General features: G+C 36.7%; 1 protein-coding gene across 4 annotated transcripts in view; it reads left to right on the top strand.

Annotated features, from left to right (window-relative positions):
- The window catches only part of syt1a (synaptotagmin Ia), a 184,565-nt gene extending 171,141 nt beyond the window's left edge, over positions 1 to 13,424 (top strand). For all 4 annotated transcript variants that reach the window (XM_052577374.1, XM_052577375.1, XM_052577372.1 and 1 more), the window contains 5 exons: positions 255 to 422; positions 1,235 to 1,402; positions 2,950 to 3,067; positions 7,885 to 8,018; positions 9,435 to 13,424. In XM_052577374.1, coding sequence (XP_052433334.1) covers positions 255 to 422; positions 1,235 to 1,402; positions 2,950 to 3,067; positions 7,885 to 8,018; positions 9,435 to 9,644 — 798 coding nt within the window. In that variant the 3' untranslated portion in view covers positions 9,645 to 13,424. The remainder of the gene's footprint in view (positions 1 to 254; positions 423 to 1,234; positions 1,403 to 2,949; positions 3,068 to 7,884; positions 8,019 to 9,434) is intronic.
- Positions 13,425 to 13,968: the final 544 nt, after the last annotated feature.

Here is a 13,968-nt window from a genome sequence, read left to right as displayed (position 1 = left end):
GAACTCCTACAGAATGGTGGTGGGGTGATGGTCCAGACAAAGACTTCACTCCTCTTCAATTTTCGTCCAAAATTTTTGCACGTTGAAAAATAAACATGACCTTACGTCATGTCAATCATGTTTACACACTGCCGCCGAAACTTTCGTCCATCATAAAAAAAAAATCAATAAATACGAGAAAAAAACTAAAACTTTTCGGTGTGCAAAGACTTTTACTCAGGATCTCTTTAACTTTGACTTTTGACCCTTCATAGCTCATAGTGGGGATCATCCAAGCAGCAGAGCTCCCTGCCATGGATATGGGCGGCACTTCTGACCCCTATGTAAAGGTCTACCTTCTTCCAGACAAGAAGAAGAAATTTGAGACCAAGGTCCACCGGAAGACGTTGAATCCTGTTTTCAATGAGCAATTCACCTTTAAGGTAGGTCACAAACCTAACAGCGTTATATAATAACAAGCGATTTCTGATTGAATCAATGTGTTTGCATTCTACTCATACAGTTTATCAAGTTATTTGTGACTACTTCCTCTGGCATATTAACAAGACAGTAAGTGACATGAGGCGTTGGAGTAATTACATGTAAACATGCAGATGGACTCCTGCAGGTGTCTGTCATCCGGAAAGTAGTATAATTTCTATTTTGAATGTTCAGTAGAGCTTTCCAGTTCGTTTTTATGAGACATCATGCAGCTAGAAAGACCTTTTTGTGTAATTACCGCAGTCAGACCTCTACCTCTTTTAAATTGCTAAGTGAAGTGTTGAATTCTTAAAAGAATTGCAAAAATATAACTAATTCAGGCAAGATGGGTAAAGGACTGTTTGTGTGTTTAGCCTAGCACAGTTTCATCTATGACAAGGTACCTTGAATACAAGATGCCAACACCGAGAGAGATCAGAAGTGCCTTCATTATTGAAATGAAGAAATTTGAGAGCTGGTGTGTGTGATAGCGTCAAGGACACAATAGCAACCTTTGGGTCTTGTCTCTTTCCCGGCCAATCAAGCAGTTTGTCGCCATGTTTGAACAAGTCCTTCGGGATAATGAGTTTTGTCTGAAAAACAGCTCAATTGTAGGTAATCAAGAATCAAACCTCTATCTCTTTGTCTTGCGCGCTCACAATTGTCTTATAGTTTCATCCCAGCATCTCAGTGTTAGAGTCCTATAACTGGAATCGAGAGGGATTAGGCTGGTAGGTATGCATGCAATGAATTTCACACCCTTCTTATCCTGCAGGTTCCCTACATTGAGCTTGGAGGGAAAACTCTGATGATGACAGTATATGATTTTGACCGCTTCTCCAAACATGACGCCATTGGAGACGTGAAGGTGCCCATGAACAAGGTCGACTTTAGTCATGTGACTGAAGAGTGGAGGGACCTCCAGAGCGCTGAGAAAGAAGAGGTAAGAAGCTAACATGGGTGGCAATAACCTGTTTCTGGTTATGTGATTAAATATTAGCATTTGAGCGCATATATCTTTATTGCCTGACCTTGGTTGTAAGTTTGCCAGTTGAGTTGTTCACTAGTAGTGATTCAGTCCACTGAAAGAAAAAAAAAACATTCATTCACATTCAGATTTGTTTGCTTATCTGGATAAGTTAACACTTTATACCAGTTGGTAGCAACACGTAAGTGAACGAGTCAAAATCTTTTTGGTTTTATTTTTTCTATACAAACATCCCCCATTTGGTTGATCCTGTTTGTGTAAAATGAAAGAGTTTGTAGTAGGCTACTCAAATGATACGTCTTCACAGATGTTGAACATAGTAAAATATATGAATTTTTATTTAAAAATAAATGTAACTTTTTTCTAAAATAAGAAACAAATGTGCACCTTTACAAGATTTGGTAAAAACACTTAAATTCTGTACAAAATCAAAACTAGATTATATAGTCTATTTCTATACTAGAAATCCAGACGAATAGCAATTGGCATGTTCTTCAGGTGCAAGTGGAAAATTGTGGAAAGTGGAAAAGTACAAGTGCAAGACTTGAGGGCTATCCATCTTCAATGGAAATGTCCATTAATCAGCTTGGTAATAAAAAAGTGTGACTTTCCGAAAAATGGTTGGGGAGATTCAATTTTCATGGTAAATGTCATGGAATATAGCATTTAAGCTGCGGTTTTTGTGGGAATCTTGTTTTTGTGGTTCCTTGGTGTAAAGGTTAATTATGGCGCTGTCAAAAGCCTGCTGAGGGCAGAGAGATGACGGCTATCTACATATGTTGAAGGTTGCTCTTTGAGTTTGTGCAGCTGTTACACTCCATGTCTGATGAGCTAGTGGAGCACTTCAAACACCGCTTGTGAAAGCTGGAGAGTATTGACTTTTATCAAAGAATCTCTAGAGTGGTGTCCTGAGGTTGGCACTTTAAGTGCTTGTAAAAAAACGAAATGAAAATTGACTACAAAATGCCGTAGCGTTCTCTCAATTCCATCCAGTTCAGTCCTCTTTACTCTTTTATTTCCTCTACACAACTGAAAAAAAAAAGAAAAAGAGGAAAAAGAAATCTTGGCATTTGATTCAACTTATTTTCTGTGTAGGACTCATTTAATTAAACTACAGAATGAAATGTTATTTTTCCATTCTGATGACCTTTTAATTGACAGGAAATTGATTGTGTGGAAATGGCATCAGCCAGTCAAATGTAAAGTTATGTAACCTTTTCCCCCTTCCTGTTGTTTTCTATATGTCACATGTGTTTGTGTCCATGTTTATTAGAATGGCTCCTGAAATATAAATGGAATATGTGTACATGTAAACGTGTTTCAATGCGTTTTAATGCGTTTACAATTGAAGCTACATTTGTGGAAAATTAATCCGATTTAATTCTATGCTCCTCAATTGATTTTCTCTTGAATAAACCTGAACAGGTTTTTACTGTAGGTTCATTTTTTCTGTTTACCTTGTCAGTGATGTCTCTGATTGAAATTTTCTCTGCCACTCACAGCAAGAGAAGCTGGGTGACATCTGTTTCTCTCTACGGTATGTGCCCACTGCTGGCAAACTGACCGTGGTCGTTCTGGAGGCCAAGAACCTGAAGAAGATGGATGTCGGTGGCCTGTCAGGTGAGTCCAGTTACTGAGTCACACTGTCAGCTGGACTCATATATTATGATAAAGGAGAAAACTGAGCTCACACTCGAAGAGAAAAAACAACAACTCAGTTTTATCCAGAAGAACTGATCAAAATATATGAAATTCACTTACTAATATTTTTTTATGGTGTTTCTAATGTAAATCATTAAGAACAGTATAGCAGACTACTTACATAAACATGTAAATCAGTTGTCACATTAAAAGGCTTTTTAGGGTTAAGACATGTTGCTGGTTATATAGTGCACATTATCTTTAAAACATCAAAGTCGTATCTTTAAAACATCAAAGTCGTTCGAAAAAATCTTAAAATATTGCAATAATGTCGTAGCATAACAAGTTTGCATCCAGTCAAATTCCCACCTCACATCAATTTTCAGCTGAATACTCTAAGAAAGATGCATCATGTGTTGCGAATGCTCTTTTCATGTTGTCCTTAACAGTGTTTCAGAACCCTTTCATTTTCTCATAGCTCCACAAGGTTGTCTGTATGTAAATGTAAAATCATTTTTAATATATCTTTCACTTTTAAAATCGTGTAATGCGTGTACAGTCATTCGCAGCTACAAATCCCAAGGCCGTAGAAATGTGGCATGAAATGATCCGACACTTTTCGAACCCACGGCTGTGCGGAGAGCTGCGCTTTATCAGCTGAAGCAATCTCCGGCTCTGGTGAATACATGAATACATTTTCGCTGAGTAAATTTACAGCTCGGCATTCAGAAATCAGTCCTTATCTGTGTCATAACCACTTATGAATAACGACCCGGGTCTCATCCACCCATACTTGCCCACCTCCCTGACCAGTTCTCTCGCACCTGCTCCGTCTCGCCCTGCTGTCAGAGAGACAGACAAGCCATCAGTACCAGACCCACCTGCTGGGAGCCGAGAGGCCTGACGTTTCCTTCTCACTCAGAGAGAGAACAACAGCTATTAGCAGCACAGCCTAGAACAAACTTTCTCGCTCCCACCAGTCCATTAGCAATCCAGATTAAAGCTGGCTATAAAGTGTCAGGCACGTTTCATCAGGTACTTCAACACGCTGCTGATATTAACACCATGAACAGTTCTATTTAGTGGTTCGTGTTTAGAGGACTATAGGTTTCACGATGTGGTAACTACAAGCCCCAAACCTCCTATCGCATTTCATCGTTGGGCTTGTTGAATTGGTCGTTTGCCAGATCAATCAGAACCTGTGCGAACATTTTGCAGTTAAGGGTGCTTTCACCATCAATTACTTGCCAGTTTTTGCCAGACTCTGACAGTTTGTATTGTGGATTAAACCATTTTAACAAAGCACTCAGTGTTTCCACTGATTTTACTGGAAGAACATTTCTGTCCCTGCATTCGCTCTCACTGTTTTTCTTCTCATTCCAAGTTGGTGAAAATGGCTTGGATTTAATTGTTGTTACGGGGGGAGTTGTTCTCCCACAGGAATCCCTTCAGAGCATGTCCAGAGAGCTGTCACATGATTAGAAACAATAGGCCTGCATGGATCATGCCAATAATTAGTGACTGTTTCCATTGTGATTCAGCCACAGGGAGGACGACTCATCAGAACACTATCATTTATCCTTTTCTCTATTCAAACCCTGTTTACTCTCTGTAATCGCACAAGACGTGGTTGTTGCAGCTAAAATAAATGTAATTTGAATTAATTCAGAAGAGCAGTGCTTGCCAATTTCCGTATTTTTTCTCATTATGCTTTTAGGTCTATAACTGTGGTTTAGATTATTAATTGAATATGCATATAATGCATTGGCAGAAGAGTGCATTGCACTTATGTTACGTAATGTGTTCTGTGAATAGGACTGTCATCTGAATGCCATCAGAAGTAGATAAAAATATCAAATCCAGTGCCATTAATTTAAAAAAACAACAACATATACATATATGTTTTTAGACTTTTAAAAAGACATTAAAACAAAAGGCTATGGAATCATTTGCATTGTTTGCAGCTGCCACTTGTTTTAATATTTTGTATGCAATGCAATGAAAATGATACATATTAAGTATAGTAATAAGATATTTTGAGGGGCCACTGTATGACTGCGGAAAGATACAAATACATATATGTATTTCATATATTTAAACAAAACAATGGTAAAGTCAGTGTTATTTTAATATAATAAAAAAATGTTTTTGTTGAAATCTTCAATTATATTGTTATATTTAGATTCTTCATTTAAATTTTAGTCATAGTAATGTTATGTGCTTTTGTAATTTTAACTTAACTTTAACTTATTTTTATTTTTTTTATTTTTAGTTAGATTGGATGCCAAGGTATTATTTCTCATTTTAAAATAAAAGGTTTTTTTTAAGTTGTAGTTTTACGTCTAATTTTTATAGTTCATAGTACAGGCTTAAGAAAAAAAAAGGTTCCCAGGTACTATGATATGAAAGACCATTCTTTGTATTTGTTATGCATTATACAACATAACATAATAGGGGTTGAAATCGACACTATAACCTTTTTTGTATATATAAATCAGCCTTTATATAGCTGAGGGTGAATGCAGTACATGCAGTCCACCATTGGGAGACAACTATGAGTCCCTAGACCATACAGTGACTGAATGCCTGTGTTCCAGAGCCAATGAAAACATACCACATCAGAGACAAGGGGCATTTTTATTTTCACTTGGATTTTCAGTCAAGATGAGCTTCTCAAGTGACTATATGAGCCATAAACACAAGTCATTACAAGGACTGCCAACTCCTTGAACCACAAACTTCTGGCTTGGCTTCTGTGTGAGTGTAGATTACCACAGATTTCTTTAACAACCTCGAACCTCAGGCACTGTGTTGCCAAGCAACCAGGAAAAAGCATCACCTTTAATAGTGTTAGACCAAGGGAAGTTCTGTTTAAGTTCAACATCATAAACAGCCATATTGCATGTTTTCACCTTATTAAAAGTAGATGGAGCAAGCGGCCAGAGCTCTGAAGATCTTGTAGTGTTAGTGTAAGTTCAACAGGAGGTGCTGTAATGCTCTATTATGAGAAATCTTTGCATCTCATATAGTCTGAATAAAATGTTTTAGCAGGCATTCCACATGTGATCCCACTGTCAGACTGTGAAGCTTCATGGATGCATACTCAGTGGATTGAATGAAAGACTCCCACCATGAATTAAGTGAATGCTGTAAATTAACACTTTATAATAACTGCACACTATTAATAATTAATTAAGCATTAGTAAACAGATAATTCATAATTTAAAAAGCATTAATAGACATTAATAAGCAGTTTATAAATACAGATATAAATGATTTATACTAGATTTAAAAGCATATCTACAATGTGTTTAATAACTTTATTGTCATACTTTATTCATGATCAGTTTATCATTTGTCAGTGAAGTATAGCATTATTTACAAACCAGTAAATAATACTACCTGTATTAACTATAACTACCTGAATTAACCCTGAATTACAGTAGAAATACATGTTAATAAACCATTTATTAACACTATAAGTAACTATTACTATATGTCTGTATAATAAGATGTATGAATGCACATTTAAATAGTTTATTAATCATTTACTTACAATTTCTAAGTGATCTTATGAACCACAGACAACTCCTTAATAACTGGTGTGTAAATAATGTTATACTTCATTTAGAAATGATAAATTGATCATTAATAAAGTATGAAAAAACAATCTTAAATACATTATCGATATGCTTTTAAATCAGGTATAAAGCATTTATATATGTATTTATGAACTGCTTATAAATGTCTATTAATGCTTTATAAATGATGAATTAACTGTTTCCTAATACTTTTAACTATTAACTAATGATTAATAGCGTGCAGTTATTATAAAGTGTTACCAAATGTTTTGTCATTTACATTAAACATGATCTGTTACATTCCTTATATAAGTGCACCCTCAGCTTGTGAGTTGTGAGAGCTACACTTTCAAAAACTGCATGCCACAGATTTTGTGCTGCCCTGCTCCTAATATGGTATGGGTACAGAGTTTAGGATGCCTTCGACATGTATGTTATACTGATTTGAAGAAAGGTGAGTGTGAATCAGTAGTTGGTGAGGTAAACAGATGATTAGAGATGCATGATGGGGACAGAATATAGATGCTGGAAATGATAGATAAGTATTTTAAGGCCCTGGCAAAGATTGATGCGCCTGAATGGCAGTAATGTAACAGGGAAGATTTTCTCAGGGCACACACCTGTCATGTGTCAATAAAAGCTTGTACTATCCTAACACGAACCACAAGAGATCTGTTCTCATCAGTCAGGGGTTGCAGGCGTAGCATGCACTGTTATTTAGTAATATTTGGAGAAACCTTAAAATAAAATATAAATAAAATAAGATCAAAAGATGGATTAATTAACTGATATAAATAATTTGGTACCATCCTTGATTAGATCTGAGTTTTAATCCAATATCTAGCTTGCACCTAAGTTGGAGTCTAATGTTCTTGTCATTGAGACTTCAATCACAAAGACTGGCTCTGAAAACATGACTCTGGTACAGTGGTACTCAAACTTTTTCTGCAGTAAATACAAAGCTGCTCATTTCAACCTTTTGTATTTACAGAAATTATGTAATTATTATTAAAATAATTATGTAATTATAATAATTGAAATTAGAATAATACAATTCTGGACATTTCAAAAACTGATATGTCCATGGTTTACAAGATTTTGAATAGACCTCATTCTCGATTTTAATATAAAATGTTGATTTTAGCCCTTTCAGCTTATTATAGAAGAATAACTGCTCTATTTCTCATGTTATATCCTATTCTTGTGTGTTATCAGATCCCTACGTCAAGATTCACCTGATGCAGAACGGCAAGCGGCTGAAGAAGAAGAAGACGACAATCAAAAAGAACACCCTTAATCCTTACTACAATGAATCTTTCAGTTTCGAAGTGCCATTCGAACAAATCCAGGTAATGACATTTGGTTTTGTTACTTGTTCTGAAACTAATATGGCGACAGCAAAGTCGATGCTGATTCCCATTGTCATCATTGTCATCGAAAACTAATTAAATGAACACTGTGTTATACATTTATAGAGACTAATTGGCAAGCCACAGATGAAGAGTAACTTGTGAAATGCGATAAGGCTCGGTGTGAGGCTTTTAGAAAAGTTTTGTTGCTAATTAGTTGGAGAATAAGAGTAAAATTGCTTCAGATTGATTAAGCATTTTACGGTTCAGAGTTTAAACATTTTATGCTTAGGTTAGTGAGCTGCTTTGAATTCAAAGAGTGTCTGGGGGCCTGTTTACTAAAGAGGCCTTCCTCCCTTCCCATTCACACCAAGCAGAAGATGATTTTCTAAAAGCTATTATCCCGTACTAACAGTTCCTCACTCCTTGTACATCCCTCAGTATTTCATTATATGGCAAATTAGCTTTGCCTCACGAGAACAATGGCCTCAGGCCTGTTCTCACCGGTCAGTGAAATCTACTTGCATTTCTTGCACGGGTGGATCGAGCTCAAAGTAAACAAGCTAAGAGCGAGCCATTGACCCCGAACTCACAACGATCAGTTGTGTGCTTGCAGTCAATTTGCAGAGTTGGTCAGAGCACTTTGCTGGCACCCACTGGTCTTTCTTTGGTATCTGCCACCATGCTCTTCAAAGACCTACAGAGTAACACACTGAGATAATTGTAGTGTTATTTGGCAAAATGGTCAGTGGCGGGAAACTATTGCACCACTATGTATATTTTCAGTCATTGTTAAACAGTTTTGCTCAGCAACCCATTGTAAGATATTCGTAATGTCAAAGGCCTCTTCAATAAGTCATACAATTGTTTTTAAATGCATGATAATTCATAAAAATATTTTTATATACATACAGTACACTGTACTATATATATATATATATATATATATATATATATATATATATATATATATATATATATATATATATATATTTACACATCTAGCCATTCAAAAGTTTGGGGTCAATGAGAGTTTTTTGAAAGGAATGAATAGTTTTAGTAAACAAGGATGTATTAAACTGATCAGAAGTGAAATAAAAACTTTATATTGTTTCAGAAGATGTATTATTTGTAAGATATAGCAAAATATTAAGCAGTTTTGTTTTAACATTGCAGGATTACATTTTCTTAATATAATATTTTAAACTATAATAAAATTTTGTTGTCAATTATATTAATACAGTTATTTAAAATTGTAATAATATTGTTTTCGCTCTATTTCTGATCAAATAAATAAACTTCAATAACAGTAAAACAAAAACTCTTACCGACCCCAAACTTTTGAATCATCATTATCATACTATTACCAAGGACATGTTCAGATAAACTGTTGTGTGTTTCTAATTTCTGTTGCAGAAAGTTCAAGTTGTTATAACTGTTCTGGACTATGACAAGATTGGCAAGAACGATGCCATCGGCAAAGTGTTTGTGGGCTTGAACAGCTCAGGCACCGAGCTCCGTCACTGGTCAGATATGCTGGCCAACCCCAGGAGACCCATCGCTCAGTGGCACGTGCTCAAGCCGGAGGAGGAAATAGATGGCATGCTGGCAGCTCAGAAAAAATAGAGCAGCCCGAGCTCAACCCACCACCCCCATTCCCACAAACCTGCCCGTGTTGTGCTCTTTACCCAGTGCGTGTAAATACCTCAGTGATAAAAGGATTCATGCACCCTCACTCCTAATTTCATGTTTAAGTAAACCGCCTTCTCGGACCACCCCCTTGAGATGTTGTGTTGTTACGTCGGTTTCGCCCCCTCGCCCCTTCCTTCCTTCCTTCGTTCCATCGATAAACTCTCTGTCCTTTGTTGTTTCATCTCCATCCACGACCTTAAAAGTCCCCGACCAAATGCCCCCTTCTTTTAAGCAATATGATCTGTATAGATAGAGCATGACTGGAGGAATTTATTGTACCACAGGTGTATATATCAGTATGCAGACGAAAAATGATTTCTAGTTTCTGTGTTCGTATGTTGTTACCCGTTTCCTAAACTGTGTATATCTTGATGTTTTTAATAAGATGTTATATTTTAAATTATGTAAATGCTGACATAAAAGAGCCAATATTATATATAACAGGAGTTTTAAGAATTTTACCTTATTGCATTCCAATAAATTATACGATATATCTCTATATAAATATTTACGAGTTAAAGATTTCCAACCTGCAAAACGCTAGTGGAGGTACACGCACTTCGTAAAGGACGGTTTGCGCTTCATGTTTACATTAAAAAAAAAAAGCTTATAGATGTACCGTACATGATTAACATACACACTGAACACGAAGGCCATTAACTAATATGGTTTCATGGTATAAATATAATATGCTGCTGACAATTATACAAGCACATGATTTCGTAAGAACTTTTTGTACTAATTTATCAAACTGAGGACCTGTATGCTTTGCATAAACCACTTACTTGATGAAGACCAATCAGCCTTTTCTTTTGATTTCTCAAACGGTGATGCTGTTACGTTTTATTAAAACAGGTTCCCGGTTTGCTTCTTTCTTGTTTTCTGTCCTTCAATTCCCGAATCTTCTCGAATCCGGCGTATTCGCGAAACCGTAAATTGAACATTTATGGGACAGTCTCGAGCTGTAACCATTGTGTCCTTGAATTTGTGAATCACTTCCTTTTCTCGTCTTTGAACTCATTTTGTTTAGGAATTTACAGTTCAGCCTCCAAAAGAAGGAAACCAGGAGTTTCGACTAGCTTTAAGACAACTATTTTTTAGATTAAGTCAACGTCTGAATATTTTTGGTAACTGCATGATTTTTTTTTTTTTTTTTTAACGATCTTTGCTAAAGGCCGGGTAACAGGGGGATTTATTTATACCGGGCGTCTTTCAAAAGACTCCCTTGCCTTCAATCAGAAGTAATCAAACGTTGTGGGACCGAAGGTTTTGAAGCGGTTGGTCCCAACGAGTCGATAATGATGAGGGAAGTAGGAGAGGCGAGCTTTTAAACACTGCCATTGATTTCAGGGAGGTACGAGGAGGTACGACTCCTCCCTCCATGCACACGCCACTCAGATAGTGGTTGTAGCTTTGGGGAACAATGTATTTTGGCCGTAACGGTGCCCTAAACAGCAGTTTTTGCTTTCTGTTGCCTTTTCACAGTGACAATAGAGTTAGCCATGCTTAACTGCCAATCCTTTCCCCCGTGGCTACTGTTTTGCACTGTACAGTCTAGGAATGGACAATTTCTTGTTGAGAAGTCTGTTCGGTCTATAGCGCAAGAAAGCGAACCGGCCACCGTCCGGTTTGGATACCACAAGCATTAGCGAATCTTTAACAATAACCGTAAATGTTAATGGTCTGTACAGGTGATAATATTCTAATGTCCTTTACTACGGGTCAAACAAGAGGGCGAGTAGACGTATAGTCCATTAAATCCATGAGTTATCTTGGAGGAACCTCTTGCGTACACTAGATGCTAGCTTCAGGAGGAGTTTCTAAGTGTTTTCAATGTTACTGTGTAGGTGATAGCCCTGTTACATAAAAATAAAAGGAGAAAAAAAGCTATTCGTCATTCCATGCGAGTCTTTAGGGACTGAGTTGTGTATCACTGTGACTGCGGTGTGTGCTTAGCGTTGTAGTTTTCAGTAGGTAGCCGCCATGTTGTACTATAGTGACGTTGTGCTGCCATCCCCCATCACACCGCGAGAGTACAAAAGAGAGCGACAATTTCCAATAACCGTTACAGAGCGTGCGCTTGCGGGGGTCAATTCACACACCATTTTGTTGAGCACTGTGCAATACTTGTATGTTCATTTCTTAGTGTTTAAATGGGCGGCATCTCGCAGTAGGCGGCAAAAAAAAAATGAAAGAAAAAAACGCAACCCTATACAGCGAGATGATGTATTCATCGACCATAGTCTGGTTAGGTCATAGCACACGTGTGTAGTCTGGAGCTCAACATCTGTAAACTTGTTAAGGATTCCTCCATTTTTCCCATTTTTTCTGCACACAAATTTAACCATACAAACATTTGGGTAAACTTATATAAAGGATGTACCCCAAATATGAGATTATCTATCTATCTATCTATACATAATATATACTATATATATATATATATATATATATATATATATATATATATATATATATATAAAGACCCTTCCCTTTCAGAATAGGTGTATATATATTTTTATATTTGTCTTAATATAATTTCCTCATTATTGAGATCACCCGGATAAAAGAGAATTGTATCAATCCTGTTATGGAAACTATCTGTTGTACTATTAATATATTTGGCTGTACCGTTTTGTTATCGCTGTTATGATTACACTCATGACTATGACCTGGTTATCGTTCCTTTTGTGCCCCATTGAAGACCATTTTATATTTATTATTGAACTCAGAATGTACAGTATGGACTGTGTTTTGTTTTTACTTTCTATCGTGGGACCAAGTATAGTTGGCACTTTCATTTCAATGTTGCAATAAATATTGATTCATGTGTTTTATTCATAGCCGAATATGATTTCTTACCCTGTCGGAGGAAGTGAACCTAGAGAAGAACTCCAAAACATGTAATCGCAACTATAAGTACAATTATTACTCCGCTACTCCTACGTTACCTGAACTTATACATGTACTCTCGTTTATACAAGTATTTATGATATCTTAATACAAGAGGCTTGTTTATAAAACAAGGATAAAAATACAGTTCTAGAGTCTCAAATTGATTGTGATGCTACACCCGTTTCTTACACCAAAAGGGTGTTGTACTATCAGGTGTCTGCACATCAGGTGTAGAACTGGACGTACAGTTGAAGACAGCATTGCTCGTTGCACCTCAGAGGTTTGTAAAGTAGTCTGAAAAGCCATTTCTAGCTCTGCAGAGCAACGATATCTTATACTGAAGCCTACCAAAGCATGCAAACAGCTCCGACAACTTAAAAAATGAAGGAAAAAATTTTAATAAAATGAAGAAAAACAACCCAATCGGTGAGCACAGTACACACATACAACCTTCCGATACTCTACAACAACGAAAAGCCACCTTTCAAGAAAAAGCTGTGTAAAGAATTAGAATCTGATGCTGTAGGGAGATCCTAGTTGCCTTTGTGTATATCAACTGCCTGCTTGAGTATTTTTGTGTGTGGAAATTTTCTCTGTAATCTTGTAGAACTGTTCGGGGTGTTTTTCCTGCCATACTGCTCGCCCCAGCGGCGGGCCGACAGTTATATTGCTGTGTATACCTTCATTTTTGATGAGGTGTTTTACAATTTCATTTCACTTTGTGTAGTGATTCACTCTGTGGAGTTTCTGACTGTTGTTATATAACTTCATATACACAAATGTTCAATAAAAAATGTTTTATTTCCTGTTGATACAGAACCTTCTCAAGAGCCTTTTTTTGTCTTAAATGACCTTCATTCCGCTTTTCAAACTGCATGAAACGAGTAAAAAGGTTATAACATCAATAAATGCCCCTGACCTTCTCAGCAAGGTCATCTTTTTGAAATCTGCTGGTCAGAACGCTTCATCCCAGGCTGGAAAAGGAGATTTTAATTCACATTATAAATGTAAAAAAAAAAAAGGTAAGCCAAGCGTAGTAGCATTTTCTCTGGATCTTACATTTGATAATGGGTCGTAAATGTCACTAAGTGATTTATATAGGGATTATAACAGTGAAATAAGAAAAAGTTTGAATCTTGAGGGTCAAGTGTGAAATGTCAAAGGTGAAACAACATTTCTGTGTCTTTAGTTCAATATCTTTCATTTCAGGCTTACTGAGTGTGAAGAAGCCCACATAGATATCCTCTGAGCGGATTGGCCCTCAAGAGTGTGCACACGGAAGCGCTGATAATGAAATATGGGCTCCTTCAAGAACAAGATACGAGCAGGGCTGTGTGGGGGTCTCAGGGCTATCAGCTCCACA

The sequence above is a fragment of the Carassius gibelio genome, chromosome A4 (genome assembly GCF_023724105.1).
Source record: "Carassius gibelio isolate Cgi1373 ecotype wild population from Czech Republic chromosome A4, carGib1.2-hapl.c, whole genome shotgun sequence".
Classification (NCBI taxonomy): Eukaryota; Metazoa; Chordata; class Actinopteri; order Cypriniformes; family Cyprinidae; genus Carassius; species Carassius gibelio.
This window is presented reverse-complemented; position numbering and strand designations above follow the sequence as displayed.